This window comes from Emydura macquarii, unplaced genomic scaffold (genome assembly GCF_026122565.2).
Source record: "Emydura macquarii macquarii isolate MOO-44397 ecotype Brisbane River unplaced genomic scaffold, CSIRO-AGI_Emac_v2 contig_1897, whole genome shotgun sequence".
Taxonomy (NCBI): domain Eukaryota; kingdom Metazoa; phylum Chordata; order Testudines; family Chelidae; genus Emydura; species Emydura macquarii.
The window spans coordinates 1,040,480-1,067,334 of NW_027132034.1; the positions used below are offsets into that span (position 1 = coordinate 1,040,480).

The 26,855-nt window shown below is 38.2% G+C and overlaps 1 protein-coding gene across 1 annotated transcript in view; it reads left to right on the forward strand.

Moving 5' to 3' along the window:
* Positions 1–22,286, forward strand: part of LOC137159779 (N-terminal EF-hand calcium-binding protein 1-like) — a gene marked incomplete at its 3' end in the record, with an annotated part of 79,361 nt that extends 57,075 nt beyond the window's left edge. The window contains exons 4-5 of the mRNA XM_067558250.1: positions 17,842–17,867; positions 22,189–22,286. Of these exons, the coding sequence (XP_067414351.1) occupies positions 17,842–17,867; positions 22,189–22,286 (124 nt within the window). The remainder of the gene's footprint in view (positions 1–17,841; positions 17,868–22,188) is intronic.
* Positions 22,287–26,855: the final 4,569 nt, after the last annotated feature.

Genomic DNA, 26,855 nt, shown 5'->3' on the forward strand with positions numbered 1-26,855 from the left:
TGGGTAAATTATAAACGGGGGGATTTTGAACAGCATATGCTTGTAAATACTGGTGCCACTATTTCATTGATTAATAACCGCTTAGTTCCTGCAACAGTCAAGTTAAAAATAATATCACTGGCAAAAAGTTTAAAAGTTCCAGTGTAAATATGCCCCTCTCTCGTCCCCTTACTTACACCACTGAAAAAAAAAATAAACAGGAGTTTTTAGTTTGGCACATGCTAAAAAAGCAGCTACTTTGGGCATAAATTGTATGCTTAAAATGCAGGCTGTTGTTAATTTAGCTAATTGGGTGTTGTAAATTGAACTGAAAATTCCTAAAATTGTTGCAGCTGCGCACAGGGTGGCAGCTCTTAAAGCACCAGAGCCACTTTCAGTTACAACAAAGCAGTATTCCCTGAACTTTTCTAATATAGTACAGGCACACCAACAAGCATGGGCCAAAAATAAATTAAATTGTGGCCGGGTAAATGCCTGTGTTCTTATTGTAGAATCTAATTTGCCACTCCAAAAGCAGTACAAATACTCCCAAAAGGCTAAAAAAGGATTGTTACCCACAATTACTGCTTTCTTAAAGCAAAAAATGCTAGTAAAAACTAATAGTATAAACAACTCCCCCATATGGCCAGTCTGTAAAGTGGATGGAAAAGCCTGGCATCTGACAGTAAATCACCGGGCTTTAAATGAATGTACACCCAAAACAGCCCTTGTGCTGGCCAAGTTACAATAAGTATAAAAGCTAAATAGTTTTCAGTATTGAATTTATCAAATGCATTCTTTGCTATTCCTCTGCATCCTAACTGCTGGTATAAATTTGCTTTTACCTACAGGAACCATCAACTCATATTCAGCCGTGTTCCACAGGGGCTACACTGCTCCCCCATAATCTGACACGCCCATGTTATTAAAATAGGTGCACAAGCTCCGATAAATGTTATCTCTCATGTAAATAACATTCTCATTTAAACCGTAACCCGAGAAGCCTAACTGCTTTTGCTGAATAAAGTAATTTCCCTAAGTAAGCAAGCAGGTTTCCAAAATTAATTTTAATAAAGCCCAATTGTGTCAGAAAAGGTCCAATACCTAGTTTCAGTGTTAAAAACAAAAACAAAAATTACCCCTAACCAGCAGAGAGTGGAACTAATTTGTAAACTGTCAGCACCTGCTAATGTCTCTGCATTGCAATCCTTAATAGGTCTCACAAAATGGCTCCTCAACCATGTAAAAAATTTTGCCTTAAAGGCACAACCACTGTACCAGCTACTTAAAAAAAAAAAAAGTTCCCTAAAAGTGAGGCCCAAAACAAAATCAACCCCTATTAGAACTAAAGCAAGTGGTTACCTCCGCCCCTGCACTAGTATACTCAAATGGGCAAGTCATTTAATCTGTGTATGCCTCAATTTCCCCTTCTCTTTAACTAGTGAGTTGTAAGGATAAATGCAGTGATATTTGTGAGGCAATCAGATGCTACTGAGATGAGTGCCATGGAAAAGGCTATAAATCAAAATAAATATAAATAAAAAAATAAAAATTAAAAAATTCTGAACGTATACATTACTGTAAGTCTGGAGGAACCCCATTGACTTTAATGAGTTTGAGTGAGCTCTCTAAACCAAACAGGTAGTAAAACTATACTCCTCAGGCCTTGTAATCTCACTTTGCTAGAAGAGGGGGATTAATCCCAGTTTAGTATTTTAGATCTTTGAAAAGAGCAGACCAACATTAATGTAATAGCTATTATAATACCACAGAGCAGAATAAAATTAAGCAGTGCACATGCTGAATACTACTGAAATAAGCAACGCACATTGTCAATGTTATATTAAGGCAAGCAATAAGGAAATTAGTCTTCATTTTTGTAGTAATTAAGGTTATTTCTGTTCTGTTCAGGTAACTCAGTATGAGCTCTGCACCTTATTGATTTGTGTATATCAGGTGGCACTTTATAACAAATCTTATCTCTTGCAAACTAAAAGGCATAGTCAACTGCTGCCTCAGTTACTTGAATTACTCTGAAGAAAGTCACATAAAAACTATACACCAATCGAACACCATGTAGCAAAACTTGCTGTTATATGGAATGGTGATTGCCATGGTTGGAGTCTGCAGTTAGTTTGCAAATATAACTCATGCAAGTTGGTTTTATATTAACATCTCTTCTAAGGCCTGCTCCTGATCCCATTGAAGTCAAGGACAAAACACTCAGGGACACGTCCTTGACTTCATTGGTGCTTCATTCATTCATTACACCAGCTGAGGATCTTCTTTCAGTGGCAAATTTATATTTCAATGGACATATATCTTGTGTGTTTATGTATATATATTTTAAAAGTCTATATGAACTTTTCAAGAAAAATGCAGAAAATAAGTAAGACGTTTAAATTAATACAATAATTGTTATTAACAACATCAGGACTGCGGAACACAAACCTGCAAGTCTACTGCTATATGTTTTTATGCTTCTGTTTTCTCTCCTCTTCCCTTTTTTACACTGGAAGGATTGAGTGTATGACACAAAGATCAATAACTATTCATTACAAATATAATCTAAAAATGTTGGGTTTTAATAATGACATGAGCCAGGTCACTTGAATTAGTTCCTCATGTGACACCAAACTGACTGTATTTCCATATTTTGTTACCATTAAAAATATTTTGTTTCCTAGTGACCATTTTTTTGTAAAGATTAAATTTGTCAGTGCTGAGAATCACTGTGCTATAAAATTATAAACTACTCATAGAATAGAAATGTTTCTGAATGTCTTCAGTCCAGTGGTTCAGAAACCAACCATTTAACTGCTTGGATTTAGGCAGAAACATTCCACATAGGTGATTATTTCATAATTGTTTATGAGTTTTACATCTTCTCCCAAAGACATCTGGTACTGGCCACGTAGAGACAGAGGGATAGTGGACTAACTGGATGTTTATCTTGACCCAGCAATTCCTGATGTCCGATTTATCAGAGTGGGAGGGATAATACAGAGGATGAAGTTTTGTGGCAGATGAAATCTGAATGTCTTTCAATAAACAACTTTCTAATTATTCAGAGCCACTGTGCTTTAAAGTGGATTAAAAACCTGGCTTACAGATAAAAAGCTAGCACACTGCTTTTATTAAGCCACTAAGACGGTTCTGCCTGACATGTAATTTACACAAAACAACTGCTTTCGTAGGCACCAGTTTAATTATTCGTCTGCATTAAATCGTATGTGTGATATTGCATTGTTTGCATCATTAATGTTAAAGCTTAAGGGGGAGATTTTCAAAGGCACAAAGGACTCAACTCCAATTGAAAGTCATTTCCATTTGTGCTTTTTTTTATAATCTCCTCCTTAACTTTTAGGCACTCCCACTTTGTAGCTCATTAGTCAAGGGTTTATAAATCGTCACAGAAATTAATGGCAGGCTGAAGGTGAGACACAAAGTATCTGTGACAGAGAGCTTTTCTTTTACTATTTTAAGAAAAAGATTAAGATTCGGCAGCTCTAGGTAACTCTGTGGACCTATTCAGGATGGGCCCAGAATTGGGCAGCCTTCTCTTCCTGCCACACGCAAAGCACAGTTCAGCCAAACGGGATGATTAGTGCCATTGTATATAATAAAGTATGTATTTCATCCTCAGTCATCACCATAGCACGTTGCAAAGGGACGTGGCCTCCTTGCGACTCAAGTGCACCCAGATCAGTTTCTGGCTAGGTGGTTTGGCTGTATGTTCAGTTTGTGTCCATCATTGGCAGTTTTATCATACCACTTGTGCTTTTGGTGCCTACGTGATCACTGGCTCTGTAATAGCATTCTTTGGTACACACACCAGAATTTATAGGTCTTCCTTTCTAATAATATGATTTCCTATCTCCACAGGAATTAAGCCAGGCTGCTTTCCTTCACCCTCATTGTTGGCTCTTCTTTACCAAAGGCTACTTAAAGTATACTTTGAAGTTTAAGGACCTAATTCTCCACAGCCTTGCCCCTTATGTGGACATTAATACCTGTGCCAAGTGAATGTAAAACACCATCATTCTGACTGGGTAGTATTTCGTATTCATTTGGCACAGGTATAAATGCCCAGACAAGGTACAAGACAATAGAGAACTTATTCAAAAAGATTGGAGCTTTTTGGGCTATCAGTGCACAAAGAAGGTCTTAGATTTCTTTTTAAGGTGGAAAAAGTATAGTTACTTTTCTTTGCTCTGATAACTCGAAATGGCTTAAAGGATTTTCACTTTTCAAAAATCTTATTTTTGCACTGAGACAAAATGCAGAAAACTTAAGACCAAAAGAAGAAAGTTACAGGGGAGGGATAACAGGGCTATAAATCATCTTGCAACCTTAACGATTGTGTTCCTGGTATATCCTTCTTTGCACCACTTGGGTGGCAGACTGAAAAATGCCAGTGTTGTAAAGGTTAAGAAAAAAGACTAATCATACATCACTTGCTTTTTCTGGCTTTCTGACTTCAAATTTCAACCTTAATAATATTTGAACTTTTTTTTTTTTAAATTCAATTGCTTCTTGGCTTTTGAATTATGACTCACTAAATCAAAGCCTATGTCAAACCCCAATCACCTGTGAACCACCTCCTCCCACAATTACAAAATTTACTTTAAATAAGGAAGAAAGGTGACATTTTTTAATTGCGATCATGTGTACCTAAGCACTGGAACAATGAGTCCATTATCCCTATTAGCATCTTTGTATCTTAGTATTTTAATAAGCTCTCACCTGCTTAGTAAATCCACTTTTCCTTCCTAAGTTCATTGGGTTGTAATACTTTCAGAAAATGTCACTGAAGCCTCAATTCCCCTAAACACACAAGTACATACTTAACTTAATGCACATGCTTGAAATATCCCTATTCAGGAAAGCACTTTCAGCACTTAAGCATTTCGCTGCATTGTTGCCAAGCACATTGCACTGTGTTTTTTATAACTCTCTCTACTAACTTAATTCAAGATAATTATATTAAAGTAAAATTATTTTATACCCTATCATATCTTCACAGTAGATTATGTCGTATGACTCAGAAATGCTTTGCTTATTATCTGTGCTACTGCCTGAATAGTTGTAGTCAGAGAAGAAGAGAGAATACTCTGCACAAATATCAATGAGTTGGGATCCATTTAAAAATGTAACACTGAACATGTGAGAAGAATTTAAATATCTGGGGTACGTTATGGGCCCAATCTCGGTCCAGCTAGTGCTGCTGCACATGGGAGTTTGGGGGTGCAAGGTGACCTGTAGAAGGCTACAGGAGGGAAAAAAGGTTCTTCAGAATGGCTATGTCCCCTCCGCATGCAGGTGGGCAGGAGGAGGTGAAGGGGGTAGGGTATGAAAAGAGGGCAGACATTCAGCTCTGTCTCCACAACGCACCTGGTAGTATAGCTGTACTGGTATCTCACAGCACTATACTGCAACAGAAATAGACCCAGTACAGGTTACTGCTCCCTGTAGCAATGAGGACATCAGGTCACAGCCCAACAGCCTGGTCTATGAGCAACACAAACAACCACTTCCCCTAACACGGGGCAGGTAACAATGTGTCACAATCTAGCCCTATGAGTTGGCCATCCAGTCAATCATGTTACCCTGAAGTTTAGTGTGCTGCATTTTTTTCACTACCGTGGCATACAGATCACCCTTTCAGATCCCCTCATGGGCACTGTTGCCTGAACTGCACCAAGATACAAGGCTTCTTTTGCAGTCGCTCAGTAGAATCACAGCTTCAGCAGTTCCTCAAATGTTAATTTCATTTTGTCAGAATTTTAAAAAACTCAACCCACTATGGGCCATCCAAGCCCTTCTTTGTCTTCAAAGTTCCAAAACACACTGTTCCGAAAGCATGCCTTTTTGCCGTTAATAGTAGCTCTCTGACCATTGATTCATTAGGCCAGATTGTAATACATTTTCTTGGACAACCTCTATGTGCATATTTTCAGGCTGTCACTAGTTCTGAGCCCTCAAACCAAGTCTTAATTTTAATGTAAATGACAAGGAGTGCATGCTTCCATCCAGTGGCAGTCTCTGAAATAATTCTTGGTTACAGTGAATAATTTCTGGCGCTCATTACAAATATTCCCCCTACTGCCTTTTACACTTGCACAGTAATTGTTTTTATAATGGCATCCTGTGGGAAAAGTTGTCAGAAGATGACAAGAATATCTGTCAGGGTTACAAAATAAGAAGCACCATGAGACTGTAAACGGGAGTCTGTGTTCATCATTGATAGGAAGACATAGTGTGATAACAGCATCACCCACAGCGGACTGAAATGGGCCAGTGGGTAATACTTTTTTGAAGATTTATTTTAAGAGATACTGGGCCACATTTTCTGCTCCACTCTGCTGTGCAAAAGGAACAGAAACTGCATGCAAATCCCTAGTGGGTACAGAATTGGCATAGTCAGCATCAAAGCTACTCCCCTAGTTCCTGCAGACATGGCATAGAAGAGGTGGCTGGCGATGTGTCATGGCAGGCACATGGACACAGTACACTGCTGTCCAGCTACCCTCACACTGGGGACCTTGCCAGTTGGGGCTATTGTAACTTATGCCTAGGCTACTCTATGTGAGGGTTAGAGTGGAGTTGAGCAGAGAATCAAGGAGCCATGACCAGCTTCCTGCCACTCCCACTTTGTGGCACTAAGCAGATCTTGGACACAGCAGAGAATCTGTCCCACTTTTAATGCTCACAAAAGGTACTAGATTAGCATTCCTGGTGATCTAATTCCTCTTTGTGATCACAAGAAAGACCTGGCAAGCTGGGCACTGCCTTTCTCATGTGCCCAAAACTTGCTCCATACTGACCACCATCTAGGACTAAGAGGATACTTCAGGCCCCGAACACTGGACAGGTAGCAATGCATCATGATCTAATTTCTGATTCTGTGGTCCAATCAATCTGCATTAGCCTGGAGTTTAGAGTACTACACTTAATCAACACAATGGCACACAAATAACACAAGACAATAGTGCCTCTCCCAAGACCACAAAAAATGTGCAAGTTAGTGCCAGTTATGAGGCTTACTGAATGTAAAACTATAAAACTTCAATAGTTCAACAAAACTTTAAGAATGGTCAATATTTATCCCTTAACTGGTTTTCCATCAAAATCAGAGAGTCTATCTGAGTTCCATGCTGCTGCTGACATTCTGATTCCATATGCAAAAAGACTCACAACTGCCCAATAAAGTTAAAGAGAAAAAATATTGAACATCATCTTTTTTCCTCCCAAATACAATATGGAAATAAAACAGGCTTTATGAAAGCGGCAGCATGGGACATAAACAGCCTACCCAATGTGATGAAGTGCAGTTGATCGACAAATATTAACTTTTCCTTAAAGTCGTATGTAAATAGTTAACATTCAACAACAAATAAACTGGAAAAAATCAAATGAATTAGGTGACGCCACATTTGAAAATCAGGTCATTTTGCTTAAACGTCAGTGCAAGCATGAATTTTGCAGCAATATTATCATCAATTCCCAGAACCAGAGATTAATGTTTTATATTGTTTGTGAATAGGATATGCAAGTGTTCAGATGATATAGAGCATTGATTTTAGCTCTAATACTAAGTGTGGAGGAAAAGGCAAGATGATAATCAGAATCATCTGATTTTAAGGTCCAATATTTCATTAACCACCAAGGCTAGTAAAAACTATTTACACTATGATGTGGAAATATGAGATGTCAATGCACATAGAGAATGTATTACACAGCTCCGTTGATGACACAGCACCACAGCATAAGGTGCAAATAGAGCTGGTTAGAAATTTTCCATTGAAATAATTTTCCAAAGGAAAATGCAATTTCCACAAGACTGAAATTTTGAAGAGGAAAATCTAAAATGAAATATTTTGCTTTGAGGCAATATGACCCAACTGGAATGTTTCATTTTGTTGAACTGAGCCAAATGTTTTGAATCAATTCAACAAAACACTAAACTATAATTTCCTATTAGCACATTGCCTTGTGCTAATTGTAGTTGTAGTTCAGGGCCCTATTCTTTCCTTTGGTCCAGGATCCCTGGAAGACTACATCTTCCATAATGCATTGTGACTTTCCCTCCAATTAAGCTGCAAGGTATATCATGAGACTCACCCTCCTCTAGCAACATCAGGGAAGATGTAGTCCTACCAGGAAGCATGCCCCATAAGGAAGAATGTGGCATCAGGCTCCCAAACTGCATGAGACACTACGCCACAATGGGACAGTGCAGTTTAACACTGAACTGAGTCAAACTGAAGCATTTCCAGTCAGGTCAATAAACCAAAACAAAACATTTTAATTTCAAGAACATTGAAATGTTTCATTTCAATAAAAAATGTTAAAACAAAACATTGATGCTTCCAGCTCAAAAATGTCTAGAGTTTCTGTAAAACAAAAATTGTGAAATTTGAACTTTTTGTCCCTATTTGGGGGACAACTGTTAGAATTTACCCTGAGATAAAAATTCAAATTCCACTCAGCTCTAGTTTCAGAAAAGATCTAGATGGTCCTTGTCTCCCTCTCTATGTGATGCCATGGGTCAGACTATACCAACACAAGTTTTGGCTCTGTAGTCATTGTTGAGGACTTGACTTTTTTCATATGTGCAGCAACTTTTTATAGGTTTCTTAAGGCTCTTATTAGCAGCACAGATATATTTGGAGCTTTGATGACTAGACTAATGAAGCACTGATTTAGCATAGCCAGCTGCATAGTCATTGCATTCTTGTGAATCATCCTCTGGTGCAAGGGAGCAGTTTGTATTGTATATTTATAGGTGTATTTGGTTGTCTGAGAGTTGTATATTATATTGTCTCAATTCATTATTCAGAACAGTTTCATTCTCTGTTGTAACCACATCCCACAGAGTGATAACTAATTATTCTAAGGATACTTCTGTATAACAGTAAGGGATAGTAGCCTCACAGCTCCCGCCATTACCACAATGAGCACAGAACCATGAATATTAGGAACAAACAGATAACTCCAACTACCAGAATTAAACAATAATCCCCTACAGCAGAATGACTGCAGAACACAAAGAGATTTTAATAACTAAGCAATGAATTTCTAAACTCTTATTATGAGACTACAGTCATTGGTAGCAAAATGTCTAAATGATGCTGACTTTTTTGAATCTTTGAAATACTGTTCAGAGCTTGCAATAAAGTCTGTTTATGTAACATTCTTTACATCATGTCTACCCTATGCATAACTGCTTCCTATAATGAGCAAATGTAAATTATATTTCCCTGTGCCAGCAAAGCTCACTTCACCCCTTGGAAATCCTGAGTGCAACTGCCCTGTGCTCATTATCTGCTGGGGTGGATGTAGCTTTAGTCCCAACAAGGCCCTGTATGAACTTAGGTCATGGATACCCTAGAGTGGCACTGAATCAGTGGAATCTGGCTTCATTAGCCAGACCCTCTTTGGGGGAAGCTCTTATCCACAGTTGATGTTCTGATGATCCCTTATAGAGAAGGAACCAGGAACAGGTTACAGTTACTTTGCACTGCCACATTCTTGGACTCCTGGAGATTTCACCATCAAAGCACTTAGCCTCACTGAATCTGGCCCTCTGTAGACTGGTCTTTTATTGGATATTAAGTATGTTCAACTATGTGATGTGCATGGGGAAAAGTATTAAAAAAGAATACCTAAAATAGTCCTTAAAAATAACTTCATGACATTAGGCACAGAGAGTTTTAAGAGAAAAACCTCAGGCAGATGAAAAATATTGTATTTAATAGGCAGCAGAGATTCTGAAAACAATTGTGCTGATGTGAAATGTATGTGCTCCACTATACACTGTGCCTAGTATACTCATCATCTATCAGAATGATTATAGTGTTGGAATCAGAATGTCAGTCATCTGGAAAATATTGTAAATAACATATGTTCAGCATTACCAGATTATAGTCTATACTATGCATTCCTTGGCAAATATACCAATGGGACTGTTGAAAAGTTGTGCACTGCAAACCTGAGTTATGTTGCACATACAGCCCTGTGCTGAACATTTTCCTCCTCTAAGCCCCCAATTACTTACACAGGATTCTGCAGCTAGCTAGGCCTTTTTGTGAAGAACAAAATTTGGGAGGTTTATTTATGCCTATTGCTGATTGAAGATATATAGTCATTTTCATAGTATCTAACAATGACGGACATACAGGGTCTCTGCCCTGAAGAGCCTACTGTTTAGTTCAGTCTGGACACAAAGGACAATGGGACCTCAATGGGTAGGTACAATAGACAAGGAAGGATGGTACAGTGATTTGGGCACTAGTATGATCCCTAGGTTTGATTCTGTCTGCCACAGACTTCCTGCATGACCTTGGGTGAATCACTTAGTCTGTTTGTGTCTCAGTTCCCCTTCTGTAAAATGGGAATCATAGTACTTCCCAAACTCACAGGGTTGTTGTGAGGCTAAAAACACTCAACAACTGTAAGGCACTCAGATTCTATGGTGATGGGCACTCTATAAGTACCATAGATAGAAGGAAACGTAGATCAGTATGAAAGAAGTGAATTTTAAGGAGGAATTTGAAAGAGGTGAGGAAGCCTGGCTGGCAGATGGGATGTGAGAGGCTTTGAAGTGTTAAGATGCAAGACTTGATTTGCTTTTTTCTCCATGGAAAGAAATTAGGAGAGAGGATGTGAAGCAGCATAGGTTGAAAGAAAAGATAGGAATCATTCAGCAACACCACAACATTTTCTACAGTGTGTACCCTTAATTGTTCTGAATTATTTCAGCTATATCTTAGTTTATATTTTTCTATATATTGGCACTTAAAGATTAGGAGTGGCTCTTTTCTGATGAGCATCCTTCCAAAATTCTCTTGGGTAAGTGGCTCAAGTAACACAAAGAGAACAATAAGGGCTTCAGCCTGTTGTACCATATGGAAGTACCTGTTTAAAGATGGAGGTAAAGTTGTCAAAGTTGAGAATAAAAGACTGACCAGCTTCCTAATAGAACTGGTCAGGCTTTTAAGTCGATCAGCTGGATTCTACACCAGGTCCCCAAAAGTTCTGGACCCACATTTCTTTTTGAAAGAAAATGTGACTCAATATTAGTTTTATAAATGTATAAAATCCTTAAACTAAAATCAAATCAAAAACACATACCACCACAGCTAAACTACTATTAATAGTATTAACTAACTACAGTAAGAATAAAGTACAACATCAAATCAACAAATTAGTCTCAGTATTGGAATAAAGTTAAATCATCAGATTAGTACTGAAAGTGATCAATCCTTATACAGCCCAAGAAGGAGTCTAAGAAGCTGGCTATCTATCTGGTTATAAATACCTAATAAAGAATGTCACCAAAGTCAGTCAAAATCTATCATTTGAATGGTTAAGTATTTTAAAACTGAAACAAAATTATTATCTAATATCTCAACCTCAGAACCAAATATAAAGTTTCTTCTTGGATATCAATTCCTCTGTGGTGGCTAACCGGTTCCTCCTCCCACACAGATATTAAACACAGACTTTAACAAGCATATGCTAAACAGAAATTTAACAACTCTTATTTACCAGAAATTAGAGATGACAATTTCAAGTCTCTCAGGACTTTAAATACAGCTCACACTCTAATGAATAATTTTATTAGAAAATATTTAAACCTGGAGAACTTTTCTTTCAGGCACGTTCCCAGTGAGGACTTTATGGGTGCTTACACATTCAGGCACACAGCTGTGCTTCCACTGACACCCTCCAAAACTGAAAAGGCTGGGGCATCTCCCAGTTAATAAACAAACACAGAAAAAGGAAAAACAAGATACTTAAGACAACGGCGGGTGGAGGGCATTGCAAATTTCCAGCTCACACTGTCTTCTGGACTCTCTCAGAGTAGGAGCTAGAAGTGTAGGCAAGGGAGCAGACAGTGATGTTCTGCTAATTCAGTGCTTCTCATTAGTGGGCCTTCTGGGATACAAGGAGAGATTGGTCAAAGCCTGGAGTGGGCTGCTTATTGATGTCGTCACTTCCTTTTCCCAAGATGGCTGGCTTTTGAAGATTTTGGAAGGTCAGTCTTTCCTCAGGTTGCTTGTTGACCCGCAAGGTGAGGCTTCTCAGCCTTACCCTTGAGTCTTATCCAAACTTTGCTTATTTTGCCTTGCAGTGCCTTCCTCCAAGGTCTTCACACAAATCAGCTGTGAGGCCTACCTTGGAGCTGTGAAGCTTGATCCAATTAGGTGTGCATTAAAGCACCCTTAGCAAGTGTTCATCTGGAAAAGCCCTATTTAAATAAGCAATTTTTAAAATATTCTGTGTTCTGCACATTGCAGACGTTGAGTCTGTGACCCTTCTCCAAAATCTCAAAAATCCAGATACATTACACCCTTTTGAGAAAGCTGGCATGGTCTTATCTGCATGAAAGGTGTTAAGATGACATTGAGTGACAGTTTACGGACAGTTCAGTATAAAAATCCTACAAAAATAGGTAATGGGGGGGAGGGAACCTAACAACAGTGTCATTCAACATCCATCCATCAACAAAATCAAAAATAGAGCTCAAACTTATGATCAGTGTCATCATCTCCAGTTTCTTATTCTTCTTGGAAACAAGGCAATTACTGTAGCCTTGCTATTTTGGAATTGGGCTATAGGTTAAATAGCTTACCTTCTGAAATCTACATCTTGACAGAGAACAGCTAGTTTAATCTTATCAAGATGAAACGCATTTAAAATAGAAAATTTGAAATTTTATATAAGGTACGTATTTCCATATAAACTATTCTCACCATTAAACCTTACTACTAGTGTCCTGCATTCAATCTACACAATTTGTTGTGCAAAGTAGATGTAATTGCAGACACAGTGGCTGGCTTTGTGAAATGGGCATGACTGAGCCAAAAGAGGAGGAATAAGAAAAAAAAATCTACACAGCACTTATTTTTCAGCTGGACAAAATTGGTGTAAATTGGCTGGTGTGAACAAGAGCAGCCAGAAGGTTGTTGTAATTTCAAAAGTAAAGCTGGTGTAGAGACACCCCATTCACTAACACCTAAAAAGGCCATGCTTAGGGTGTGCACCGCTGCACACCTGGTGAGTTATGTCCCATTTTATGCTCCTCTCCCTGTATTGTGTGACATGTGCATGCTGGAAATTGCCATCTGTTTGCCCTTGTATAATATGGAGGACTGCCCTCACAACATGGAGCTAGTATGTGAAAGTCACTGATGACTAGCACAGGTAGAAGTGAGGGAGTGAGGAAAAGTTGGCAAAGCAGCTAACCATCTGCTGCTAAAGTAGTTCCACTGATAATGCAGCTAGTGTTCATCACTGAGATGGGAAAGAGTGATTTTGCAGGTTAACCTGAAATGACTGCACTGATGCAGAGATACGGGATTTTGCATTGGCTGTAGCATGGAGGTGAGAATGTACCATCTCCTCAAGAATAGGAAAAGGGAAACATAACAGGAGTTAAGAACTTACCACATGGAAGAGAGAATGTTGCTGCAGCCAATTACAAAATGGCTGCTTTAGCAATGATACACCTCTGCCATGTTCAGAAGGCAGGGTCAGAAAAAGTTCCTGAAAGAGGGCAGGTCTCCGCTGAAGAAAGTCAGCAAGGACCAGGCGGTCAGCATGAAAGGAGGGTTTTTGGAATTGGTACATCTTCTTCCATAATTTATAGTGTGGCTCAAACAGAAGTTCTGGCCTTGATGCAGAAATAACTAGGTGAGGCTCTTTGATGTAGGAGTAAGGTTGCCACCACTGAAGTACAAAAAACCAGGACACCCGGGATGATCTGGAGCCCATAAAACTGGACAGCTAGTCGCATGTACTGAGCACTCTTACGGAACAACCACAAAAAGGATGATCCTGGGAAAACATGGACAGGTGGCAACGCTATGTTTGAGGTCAGAACAGATCATCCTAATCCCTTCTGGCCTTAAAGTCCATTATATTCAGTATCACAGTCAGGAGGACTACCTAAGCAGAGAAAAACCTGGATGTGAAGTGCAAAGCAGGGATGCATGTAAATAAGGAAATTTTAAGTTACTTAAATAATGTTCTCTTCAATTATGAGTTATTAAAAGGTTGTTCCATCTGGAGAGATGGTTAATTCAGTCACTTATACCCAGCATATTATGTCTTGTTCAGAGTTTGTACAGTGCCTAGCACTATGAGGTCCTGATCTCAGTTGTAGTCTCTAGCTGCTACAGAATAAAAATAAATAATAATAGTTGTTATAAACAGCAAATGCCTGCAGGGCAGATGATCTGGACATTAAAAATAATATAGCATTTCAGCCCTACTTCAGGAAATCTCACCATTTGAGGAGATGCAAATGAGACTTACTCCATGATCAGCCTTAGGAAACAAAATAGATTGATTTTGTACTGTACCTTTAACTTGTGTGAAATCCCATGTATGCAAAACATACCTTTTCACTGGAAACTGTGTTTCTGAACATTCTTCTGAGCTTCATTTTTGTTCTTAGAGGGTTTTTTTGCGTTGCATTCTTTAACCTTTATTTTTAAAAAACTGTTAAGTTAGAGGAGCAGTAACAACAGAGAACTGTAGACAAATTAAATTTCATTCAATGTACTGAAACGGTAACCAACATAAGTAAAAAATAACCGACATTAATACAATAAACATGAGGATTGAGTACCACTTTGTTGACCAGATAATGTTCTAATATTTATTATTGATAAGGCAGTAGACTGAGAGCGTACTAGGCTGAAAAGAGAAGGAAAAGGGAAAGGAATGAAGGAACAGAGCACAACAGAAATATAGTGGGTAGAAAAAAAGGAAAGTGTTTCTCCTGCCCTACAATGCAGTATGTTTCAGGTTTTATTTTTTGCCATGAGAAATAAGTTTCTGGATGCTTAATGTTAGATCTTAAATTACTTTTGAGTCTTTGGTTTTGCAAGCTAATTTCATTCCTGGTATTTCAGTGAATTTACACCCCGAAGACCTAGAAAATCACTTCTAATAGCTCTGTCCCTCTCTCTGTAATTTTTGCTCATTTTGTAAAGGTTTCAGTTGCATACCCAACAGCTTGTAATTGTGGCAATGAGACGCAAGCTTCCTTCAATAGAAAAACATTTTAAAATATATTAATTTAGGAAAAAATCCACAAACTGTAAGCAAGTGTCCGATAAGGTCAGCAATCCGGCATGATGTGTGTAATGTAGAGTACAATATTTTAATTATAACCTCCACTGACTATTAAAACAACACTGGATTTCACAGTCCCTACTGCATTACTGCAGAAATACATAGCAGAAACATGGTCTTGTAAGAGCTCCATTTACTTCACTGTAAAGATTCTGCAATGGAACAAAAATGCTAATATATCAGAAGCAAGTGAAAGACAGAGATAGTCCCATCTGGACTATCTGTCGCTTCCAGGCAAAGAGATCAAAGAAAAGATTTCAGGGGCAGGAAAAACATAGCTGGATGACAATACATCTATCTATCAAATGGTTCAGTAAAGTAACTCAAACCAATTTCTAATACCAAAACAGAAAGAAAAGCCTTCAGATGGATGTTTTCTTAAAGCAACTAATTTTTTAAAACTGTTTATTTATTTAGGAAACTTTAGCATGTTTACAAATCCTTGCCATGTAAATAGCAAAAACAAACCAATCATACACGTTAGCTTTTGTTTAAAGAGACAGAAATATAGTCATCAATCTTTCTATTTAACAGAATGTTACCATATTACAGTGAGTGAGCATCATTACAGAGTGAGCATCATTACAACTATAATGCGTCATTTCTAGTGATTTTATTAAATTGAGTGAAGTGTCTATATACACATTTAGCAGATCAGGCATGTCTATTAAATGTTAATATTAAAAAAAAATTGCACAAGTGTTCTGGGGTTTTTTTGCAGATGGATGTACTTTGTCTGAACATTGAATAAAAGGTAACCAAATATCGAAGTATCCATCCATTTTGTCGGGTATGTAACTGATGTGTTAATTTTTCCATAACCACAACTTCCCATATTTTTTTTAACCGTTCCTTTACAGTTGGGCATTTTTCTTCTTCCACAGAGAGGTTACCAGTAGAGGAGCAACTACTAGCAGATGAGAGATTAATTCTTCATTTCCTCTTGTAAAACACTTAACTTTAAAGCCAAGCCTGAACAAGTGCTGTGTATTAGTTACAACTATAAGAGCTGGCCAGTGTGTCTGAATATTGCTCAGATCCCTGGCCAGGGGATGAATGAAGAATGAGTGCAACCTTCATAGCATCATCCCTTCTCTGCCCGCAGCCCCTGTGATAGTCCCTCCTTGGAGAAGGGGAGGGAATGCTGGGGCTGGAGGCAGAAAAGAAAGGGAAGGACCCAGGACCACGGAGGAACACACATCCTTCCCTCATCACCACTGCCCACTGGTCCAGGGTGGCATTCTTTGAAGAAGTTAATGCTGACTGAATCCATGACATGGAACTTCTCCTTCCTCAGGGGGCAGCAGGGAATGGCCAGGAAGTGTAGCTGGGGGCCAATGCTGCAGCAGGGACACAGAAGAATCTTCAGGGCTGACCCCCTGCTTCTCTGCAAAGCAGGACCCCATCCCCCGATGAAACAATACAGAGAGTGAACTTCCTGACCCACTGTTGATTTTTCCCACATAGGAGACAATCTCAGCCTATGTAACAAATGGAAGGAAGTTCTAACTCATAAACAGAGCAGCGTGTTAGGACTCCTGGCTTCTACTGGCAGCTCAGCCTTGACTCACTGTGTGACCTCCAAGTGCCTTACTCTACAGCGCCAATAGATTCACTTTAACCCCCCGGGACAAAAAGCCACATCAACAAAAATACCATGTCCCCTTTTTAATCACTCACAAGTCAAGTCAGGTTAGGCTTGTCTCCTGCTGCTTGTGGGTATGCACACTGCAAAAAACACAACCCACAGCAGCAAGTCTCAGAGCCCGGCTCAACTGACTTGCACTTGTACTGTGGAGCTAAATTTAGCAGCATAAACGTTTGGGCTCAGGCTGGAGCCTGCACTCTGAAACCCAGCGAAAGGCTGGGTCTCAGAGCGCAGGCTCCAGCCCAAGCCTCACCTACACGGCTATTTTTTCCTCACAATATGAGTGTGAGTCAGTTGACCTGAGTTCTGAGACTCGCTGCTGCGGGTCTTTTTTTTTTGTTGCATAGGCAAACCCTGAGAGAGCGACCACCACCAATTGCAACCTGCCTGGCTTCTATTCCCCTCTCTACTTCCTTCAGCTGAGCCAGCTCTGCTTCCTGTTCCTGTTTATATGGCTCAGCCCCTAGGGTGAGGCAGGGCTGCCTTGATTAGCCTCCAGGCTATAGGCTTCAACTTGTCCCTTAAAGGGGTACTGCACTTTTTCCTATACACTTTCACAGGGCATAATACTTATGTACTTCACAAGAATGTTATGCGGTATACTTGTTTGTAAAGATCCATGGAAGAATGGTACTCCATCAGGACCAAATACAATTATAATCACCACAGTGTATTTTAGATATTAAAATGCCAGTCACAATTATAGTTAGGTGCAGATACTACAAAGTGTACTAAAAAGGAACATAGTAATTGCCTTATTGGCAAGTGGTCCTATCTAGTCCAGTATCCAAAGCAGCCGATGCCAGATGCTTCAGAGAAAGGTGTAAGAACCCAAAAGTAGACACGTGGATTTATCTGGGCTTCAGAAAGGTCTCATCCCAGTCCCTAATTGTTAGAGATTGGTTTAATTTTTGAAACAGGAGGTTTTTATCCTTCCAAAACTATTTTGTATAGATTAATTGTTATAATTCTGTATATTCATGTTATCCATAAGTGTCTTTGAATCTTACTAATAAAACGAAAGAACACTGCTTAATTATATTTATATATTCTTATCTTTTCAGCAACCTTGACACAGAAGAACTATGTGGTAAGTTACCTTTTCAAAGACAGCTATACTGAAACAGGCTTGTTATTGCAAGTGAACACATCATGTGGCTTGAGCTCATTTTTCTTTGATAACCTTGAACAAGTATATAAACTCCATGGTCTGAACTCCTGGGAAAAATGGAGATGGATCAAAGGACCTTTAACACTAAATTGGAATATGCTAGAGAATTCTGCAAAAATACTTCATGAACATTTGTCTCATTATTTGATCATTCAAAAGTGTCTTTCTCTGCTGTACTGAAAAGACAGAGGCCTCCTTTATTTGTTTATTGTTAGACAACTTTTATTCCAATTATTTCTTTACTTCCCCAAGTATAAATACTTAGGTAATATTAGCGATTCAAATGACTTTGTTACTCTCCTCCAACTAGACAAATTCTGCCAATCTTAATCAAGTCAAACTCCCATTGGCTGCAGAAGATGGTCCAATGGCCTGTTTCTCTGCCCCACAAAAGCTGTCCATTATATATGCTTCCCTGAAAACCACTTTTTTTGTTCTTGAGCTAGTTTAACACCATCTGAGGCCTGGTCTACACTGCCGGCTTTGTTGACAAGAGATCCACAAGCTATGTATTGTAGCTTGCATATCTCCCGTCGATTTATTAACATTCTCTTACTGTGGCATCTCCACTGTGCTGCATTGATGGGAAACGCTCTCCGGTCGACAAAGCGTTACTCTTTTCGGGGGGTGGATTTACTGCATCAGCCGGAGAGCACTTCTGGGATCGATTGTCCGGGTCTCCACAGCCCGCTCAATCGATCCTGCTGCATCGATCCATGGAGACTAACGCAGCCCTGGCAGCGTAGACGTACCCTGAATTAATAATACTGTTTGCAGTGCAAATAGTACACAGTTCACAGCAGTTCTTCAAATCCACCCACAAAATCAGTTATTCTTTTTTTAAAAATTGCCTATTTCAGTGGGGAAGGGGGGAAGAAGTCAGAGAGTAATGGGTAGAGTGGTATTTGTGCATTTATATCTTTCCAGGATTGATAGCACAGAAGCCTTTTAGGAGGTCTCTGTGCAATACCCACAATTATTTGAATGTCAGCATGTTTCCATATGGGTCTAATGTGACACTGACCAAATGTGGGGAGAATGAGTGATCTCTTTAAGGTGAAATGCAGTGAGTGTGGGGCTGACAAACACAAGGCCAGGTCCTCAGCTAAAGTCAAAGGAGCTATGGTGATTTACAGCAGCCTAGGATATGGCTAACATTATTCTAAAGCTGATCACAAAAGGGAGGAAAATGGTTTTGTGTCCTTTCTTTCCTGTTTTGATTTATAGTTTAATGCTGGTGATCTGCTTATTACATCTGCAAACTGTGCACTCAGGCCCCAATTCTGCAGTCAGGCCCATACAAGCAGACTCCCGTGTAACCCCATTGTCTGTAAGTGCTGAATGGGGGCAGAATTTGGCATATAAGGTTTAAAGGTATCCTGTTCTTCCTATCAACTTTGATTAAACACAGGCTACATTAGCTACTCTCGTGACATTTGATCTTTCCAACAGCCTCAGAAATCTTTTATAAATTTCCACCAATGTGTTTCTGATCTTGCTTGTTTTTGGTCTTCATTATTCTGGAGCTAAATTCATCTGAACCCTTTTCCCTGAAAATCTGAAATAATCACATGCTCACATTAGAGATTTTACAGTTTTTCCATATTTTATTTCCCTCCCCTCCAAATAAAATGCATCTTCATCTCCAGGATATTGAATCACACTACATTCCACTGATTTTTGTGAATAATGAGACAATTTAATTTGGGCTCTAAACAGTATCAGTTTCTGTCACTAACTTCAACTTTTTGTTTCCTTCTCATCTAACTAAACAGCTTCACAGGATATGTGTACACTGCAATTGGAGGTGGGATTGTAGCGGGGATAGACATACCAGAGCTATTTTTAATCTAGCTAACTCAGGTACTGATAGCAGCAAAGCTATGGTAGCATCGGCTGTATAAACCCACCTAGAACCCTGGATACTTACCTGAGCATCTAGCGCACACTGAAATCCATGCTGCTATGTCTTCACTGTTATTGATACCTGAGCTAGCTAGTTTAAAGCTAGCTCAGCTATGTCTACATTTATTGACATCAAACCTCTGGCTGCAGTGTAGCTATAATCATACTGTTGCTACTTATTATTTCATATACTTCTTGAGGCTTCTGTCTAAATCTTTGACATTTGTCATTGTACTTTTACCTTTTTTCATTCTTCTTCTAGATATCCTAGTTTCTTAATCACCTGCCTAAATGTTCGTCCAAGATGGTAGATACTTAGGTTTACATTCACACTATTTTTTTTCTAATCTCAAACCTTGTGGGAGCATAATTATTGCTTTTTTGAGTCTTTCTCCTCTCTCACATCAGTGAGACAATGTAAGAGTATAACTCCACTGACTTCAGTATGAGTGAGGTCAGAATTGAGCCCTTCAAAACGTCTATTTTACAATACTCTCTCTTTGTAGCAGGATTCTTGGGAGCTAAGTATTCTGACTGATGTTCAGAGATATTGTTATAAAGTGGATAGCAATCATCAAATGTCATATAGCTGAGTATCATATCAGAAAGAATTGTAAAAAAACAACTTTGTGAACAAGGGTGAAAAATCTTAGCACCGCTTTGTCAATTGAGGTCAACTGTATAATATACTGAAAAGTTTAGAAACGTGTCCATCCTTATTCATCCTACTTAATATTATCCAGTCTATGCTTATTCTCTAACCTGCCCCCAAGCCTGAATCCATCTTGATCATGTACTGTACCATTCCTTTCACCACACCTAGATTTTTGTTATTTAATATCTAGTTGGTACCACATCTTTATTTACAGATTTATGGTTACAGTTATGCTTCTTTAACAGATTCAGTGTATTAGCCTAATCTTTTTATATTATCTTTCCTGTTGTATATCATCCACATTTTTGTTCTACCCACAGCCCGATTTTCTTTAAGCACGTATTCCTTCTAATCTGTATTTATTTCCATTTACAAGTTTTTTGCATTTATATATAAGCAGCTTTGAAAATCTGCTGATATTTTGTCAGCTGTATTTTTCTTCGTATCTCCTATAAGCCCCAGTGTAAATCTGTTATTGATAAAATAAATTTCCACTACAAGTGCATACTTTCCTTTTCTCCTTCAACCTATTTACATAGAGTTATGCCTTCTGTTTTGATATTTGTTATTTCTACTTCAATGTGCCTCTATTTAAAAAGCAGCTCCATCTATATATGGATGTTCTGCAGCCATATTGTTTCCTTGTTTGTTCATATGAATCTCTTTCTACATGGATCACAGTTACCTTAAAAATGATCATGGTGCCCAAGACTAAAAGCTGATTAGCTGAACTAATTAGCTGAACAACTAATTTAGGAGTTGTCTCTCTTTCCAAAAGCTGTAAAGTCTTGAGATACAGGCAGTCTCATGCTGGTGTCACTATAATGATTTTAATGGAGTTACCCCTGATTTATAAGAGTACAAGTGCACCAGATTCAGGTCCAATATGTTTAACCTGATATGTCCAGCCATTTTGTACTTTTGTGAAAATGTACCTTCTGCCAATGACTGCACAGAAGAGTTTGTTGATAAATGACAAAACTAGTTTAGTAAAAAGAAGTATAAATTTTGAAGTCGGGTCCATTCCTCAAAATGAATATTTATTTTGTAAAAATTTCCATGACATTTTATTTTTTCCCAAAAACTTTATAAAACTGGTTCCTGAATGTTTTTTGTTTTCCATTTACTGCTTTTATTCAAAATTTTAAAAGTCACCATTTCTGATTATTTTTTAAAATGTTAGATATTAAACTTGCAATCATAATGAACTAAAATTGAAATAAAATAATAAACATTTATATATAGCATTTTCACCCATAGATTTCAAAAAACTTTTTAAATGTGGACACATCATATTCTTACACTGGAAATGGAAAACTAAGGTGCAGAGATATTGAGCTGTCCAAATTCACTCTGTAAGTAATTGAAGAAGCAGCAATTGACCTCAGGGTCTCTCAATTCATAATCCCATGCCCTATCCACTCTACCATCCCAGTTCTCTCAAATGAACACGTAGTGCTGCTAATAGAAAAACAAATATAATTCTGTCAATTACTTTCCTGGGTAAAAGAGATCTTTATGGAACAGCTCTTCAGTTTCATCCCACATTGAAAGTTGTTTAAGGAAGTATATATTTCCATTATACGCAGAACATGGTCAGATGCTTGTTACATTCATTTTACTAGCTGGGTCTAATAACTAAAATCCTAGAGACATTGGAGTCATGATTTCTTCTTCCAGAATATTTTTCCCAGCACTTGGGAGAGTATGAAAATGTTCTGTCTGCCTTAGAAGACCTAAATGTTTCCATACTGAAGGCAATGGACAAAACAAAGAAAGTAAGTGGAAGTTATATTTATCTTCCATACAATATTTTGTTTGAGTCTTTTTCTATTGTGATTGATGTTGTACTGGATTTTCATTTCATTATCCAAAAAGTATTTGATAACTCTTGTTTAATTATTTCCACGTTTTTGTTGTTTTATTACTAGAAGAGAAACAGGCTTTTTAAAATGGTCAAAATACCAAGGCATTAAAGTCTAAGTGCAAGGAACTTGTCATTTCAATCCATGCAAAATTACCTTTTTGAATGACAGACTACATGACCTTCAACTCCTAATAGTCTAGGATGTTAATATTCCATTCAGAATCTAGGTATGATAGAGATGCTGCATTCCAGTGAAAATGGTCAAGTTGTATGAAGCTAATTACCTGAGCATAGAATGAGAGAAGCACTGATAATACAGCTTTCAAGAATTAGTTTATAATATATGTTCAGTAGCCCTATTTACAGTGTGGTCAGTTGCAGATTCGTAGATTTTAAAGCCAGAAGAAGCCATAATGATAATCTAATTTGACCTCCTGCATAACAGACCATAGAATTTCACCCAGTAATTCCTGCATCATGCCCATAACAGCATCCTATAGACCAGAGAAATGTGGTGATTCTCATCAGTACTAGAATGACAGAAGATGCCATCTTTTGCATCAAGGGTTTTCCAAGAGTACAGAATTGTATATATTTTAATTGAACTACTGCCATGTACAACAGCCAGATAGTTTATATCATAATGTGAAGGGGCTGACTCACAGCTGGCACCTCCTCATGGTAGAGTGTGGTGTGGCAGCACTGGGGTCTGCTGCCACTGATTGCTTCGCCTCAGCGGTGGCCTGTCTCTTCCTCTGACTTGGCCCTCTGGCCAGGTCACTTCAAAGTCTCTCTCCCTCAGAGTATCCATAAACATAACGCAAGGGGGAGTTGACACAAATAAACTGAGTGAGTAAGAGAGAGCACGGAACACCTCCCTCTCAGTGTGTCTCAGGATCTGGTCCTTCCTTACCTCAGGGAGGGACCATCAGGCAGTGGTTGGTGGGGAAGTTCCTGCCTTTCCTGAGGGGCTGAGGGTTGAAAATCTTTTCTCTTCTCTGGTCCACCAACAAGTAAGCTGGTCCTCCAGCCTGTACGTGTCTTGCAGGTATGGTGGAGCAGAACTGGCTGAGCCCAGAGCAGTGTTTTAACCTCTTGTTGTCCAGAGTGGTGTTTGCATACTCCATCACACTTACTTATTTAGAGCTTGATCCAGTGAGGTGCTGTGCACCTTCAATTCCAAGTGAAGTCAATGGGCCTTGAGAACATTCAGCCCCTTGCCAGATAGGAGCATTAACAAAGGAACAACTCCATTTGTTCTTTCTAGACATAGGCCTAAATAGAAACGGCTTGATGAGCCACATGTATAGGATAGTGCTAAGAGGCAGAACATGTCATCTGATAATTACTGGATGTAAATCAAATGCTACATTTAAGAATTACTTTGGAAGTTAATTACGTAGGAGGAGTCTCAGTAGAGTAGTAAGAATGATGTGAAGAAAAGCATTACTGATGAAACAAAACAAATGGGAAAATTGGGGATATTAATAAGTGTTACATTTGGCTGCCTCGGCAACTCAATTAAAAACATTAAAACTTGCCTAGACATTATCTTAACTTCTGATTCATGCTTAGTGATTTTTCTTTCCTCTGGAGATACACTGGACAGTACATTCCACACAGCATTATATATTGACAGCACTCTAAGGATAAGACTAGAGCTGGGAAAACACTGCAAAAATATTTTCAAGCATTAACTCTAATTTGTAGACAGAGAATGTGAACACAGACGAATAGAATGTGTTCATGCTCTGCAAAAATCCTAAGAGAATTTACTGGCAAGAACATGCCCCAAAACAGGAAATTGGAGATGGATTTTGTCAGAAAGCAAATCTTGAATTCAGACTTGCTAGTATTCCCGACAGAAACCTGGTTCTGTGAGTTTCACTCAGTCAGAAAAGAAAATGTGTATCTAATACAAACACTGAATTGAAATGCCACTTTTATACTCCAAGCATTACTAGCTATGAACAGCTTATAGAAATCCAAAGGCTGGGAAATAGTCACCAAAGTACTGTCAAGTAATTTGAACATTTATTAAAATCCTGTAAATCATGATCTGTTTGGACAATTTCCAAATGGAAAGACCTAAATTTGAGGAGGCTTTTGAAGGCACAAATGGCAAAGTTAGGCCATGTTTTGATAATCTAGTTCAAATTTCTCTATAAAGAAAATAAACAGGAATGGGTCATCTTTTAATACTAGTATTAAATAATGATAATAATACAGTGGTATACAAATCTTTCAGCCAGCCATTGTATTATTAACAACAGTGAAAACAGAACAACAAGGTGTCCAAGCAGTTGAAAAGCTGAGTAGAGAAAAAACCAGAGTACTCAGTATTTTAGAGAGTATTCTTTAAAGTTTCTATGTATTTTTATAATAGTGATAAATCTTTTCACACTGGAGGGCCTGCAATACTTAGTCATTATGGGGGAATAAGGGCCCAATCCTGAGAGATGGCAAGTGCCCTCAATTCTCCTGGACTGCCCACTGAGTTGAGGAAGCTCAGCACTTCAGAGTCAGGCCCTTAAATGATTGACTGTTTCCTAGACAGACAAGGCAAGTGAGGTAAAATATTTTATTGGACCAACTTTTTTTGTTGGTAAGAGAGACAAGCTTTTGAGCTACACAGACTTCTTCTTCAGTTCTGTTTCCTAGACAAGCTCTCTTTCCGATAGGCAGCTCATTCAGTCATGATTTCCACTATTTACTGGGAGAAAATAAACAGTTTGTTCCTTCATGCACTTTATCCACCCAACTTAAAATGAGGTAAACAACCACTGGGTATTTTATATGACAACTGCAGGATCAGGCCCCTAGATAAATTGTTCATCCTCAAGTAGAGGGGAAAAATGTCAGTCTTTAGTGGAAACATAAATACATTGCATCAGCATGTCTGAAATTCTAAAAACCTAATTGTGAACAAGCATTCAGTCCCTTCCATATTCGAAATATAAACAGACCTAAAGTGAGGTTGAATTAAGCTAAAAATTTGTTGGAGTTCAGTGTAATTTCTTGTTTACTGTTCTCACATTTTTCCCCAAAGCTGAATTTGGTAATATCAGAGTGAGCAACATTGCTTGATTCATATTCACAAATGCAAATATTCATTATTTTAATGTGCACCAAGGAATCACCACGAAGCTGATTTGATTTTTTTAAAATATTTTTTGCATTCAATTTTGTTTTTTGAAATTTAATAACACTTTTGAAAGGCATCTGCATTAACTAAGTCCATGGAGTTTTGTTCCCAAATCTTCTCAGCATCTGGAATTCTGCAGTCCTTAGCTGAACAGAACTCCAATATGAGTATTGCCTGATTAAGGGCTGTAGGATTTGGACCAAAATTAACAAAACTGTCCATATCAACAGAGAATATTTTCAATTGTACATATTCTTCCTGCACCCATGGGCACCACGGGGTTGTGGCCACAGTCAGATTCTGATCCCTATATAGTAATTTCAATGTAGTTTTATGTACTTCTATAAATTCATATAAAAACCTTTTTGGCTTCAAAATATAGTTTGAAAAGCTAACAGAACCTGGCCCGGCATGAACAGAAATAAATCAGACAAAACAAGAATGAGAGTTACATAGGGCAAAATATTGTCAAAAGCAGTTAAGAGGTTTAAAATAATGAGACAGGAAAAAATAGTATAAGAGATTATCAATAAGAATACGTTTGAATAGACAATGACTAAGAAGTCAAAAAGATGATCTGTAAGAGATGACAAATGTCACTTAATCATGCACAAGGACACCGCTAAAAAGTTATTTGCCTTTGTGTTGAGAAAGAAGTGATATATGGCAAAGAAGGGCATGGAATTTACATGGGAGAATACAGAAATATTCAAGGCAGGATCACATCCAACTCAGGGCTAGAAGATATTCAGGTAGCTATAGTCTAACAAAAGGACAAGAACCAGAAAGGATTTATCTGATCGTTTTAGAGGAAATGCCAAAGGGGATTTTTAAAAGCAAGTGAATTTAAAAATAGTTTTAGAAATAGGGACGTTACTAGTGAGCAAGAAAGGCTAACATGCCGTCGATTTGAAGTTGCCTTTGTGAATTTGATTAATTGAAGCATAAACAAACCAAACTACAAGAACATTTTACTCAGAATGCAAATTTATTAAAATACATGGGAGCATGATACCTTGCCTACAAACCAGCATTTGAATGAACAAAACCCAGTGCAGTGAGTTGAAAAGTAGTAATCATTGCTATCAAGGACACAGCTCATCTGTTCCCTCACCCTTGTATTTATTTTAAATGAAAATGGTGAGCCATCTAAGAGAGAGATTGCTGTATTTCACTGCATTCTGACTCATCAAATCCCAGAATGCATTTAAAAGCTTAATAAAAATCAGCAGGTCTGATGTATTATCATCATGGGCAGTATGTCATAAACACATGTAACCAAGTGCATCACCTACATTTCCGATAAAGATAAAAGGACAAAATCAGTATAGAAAA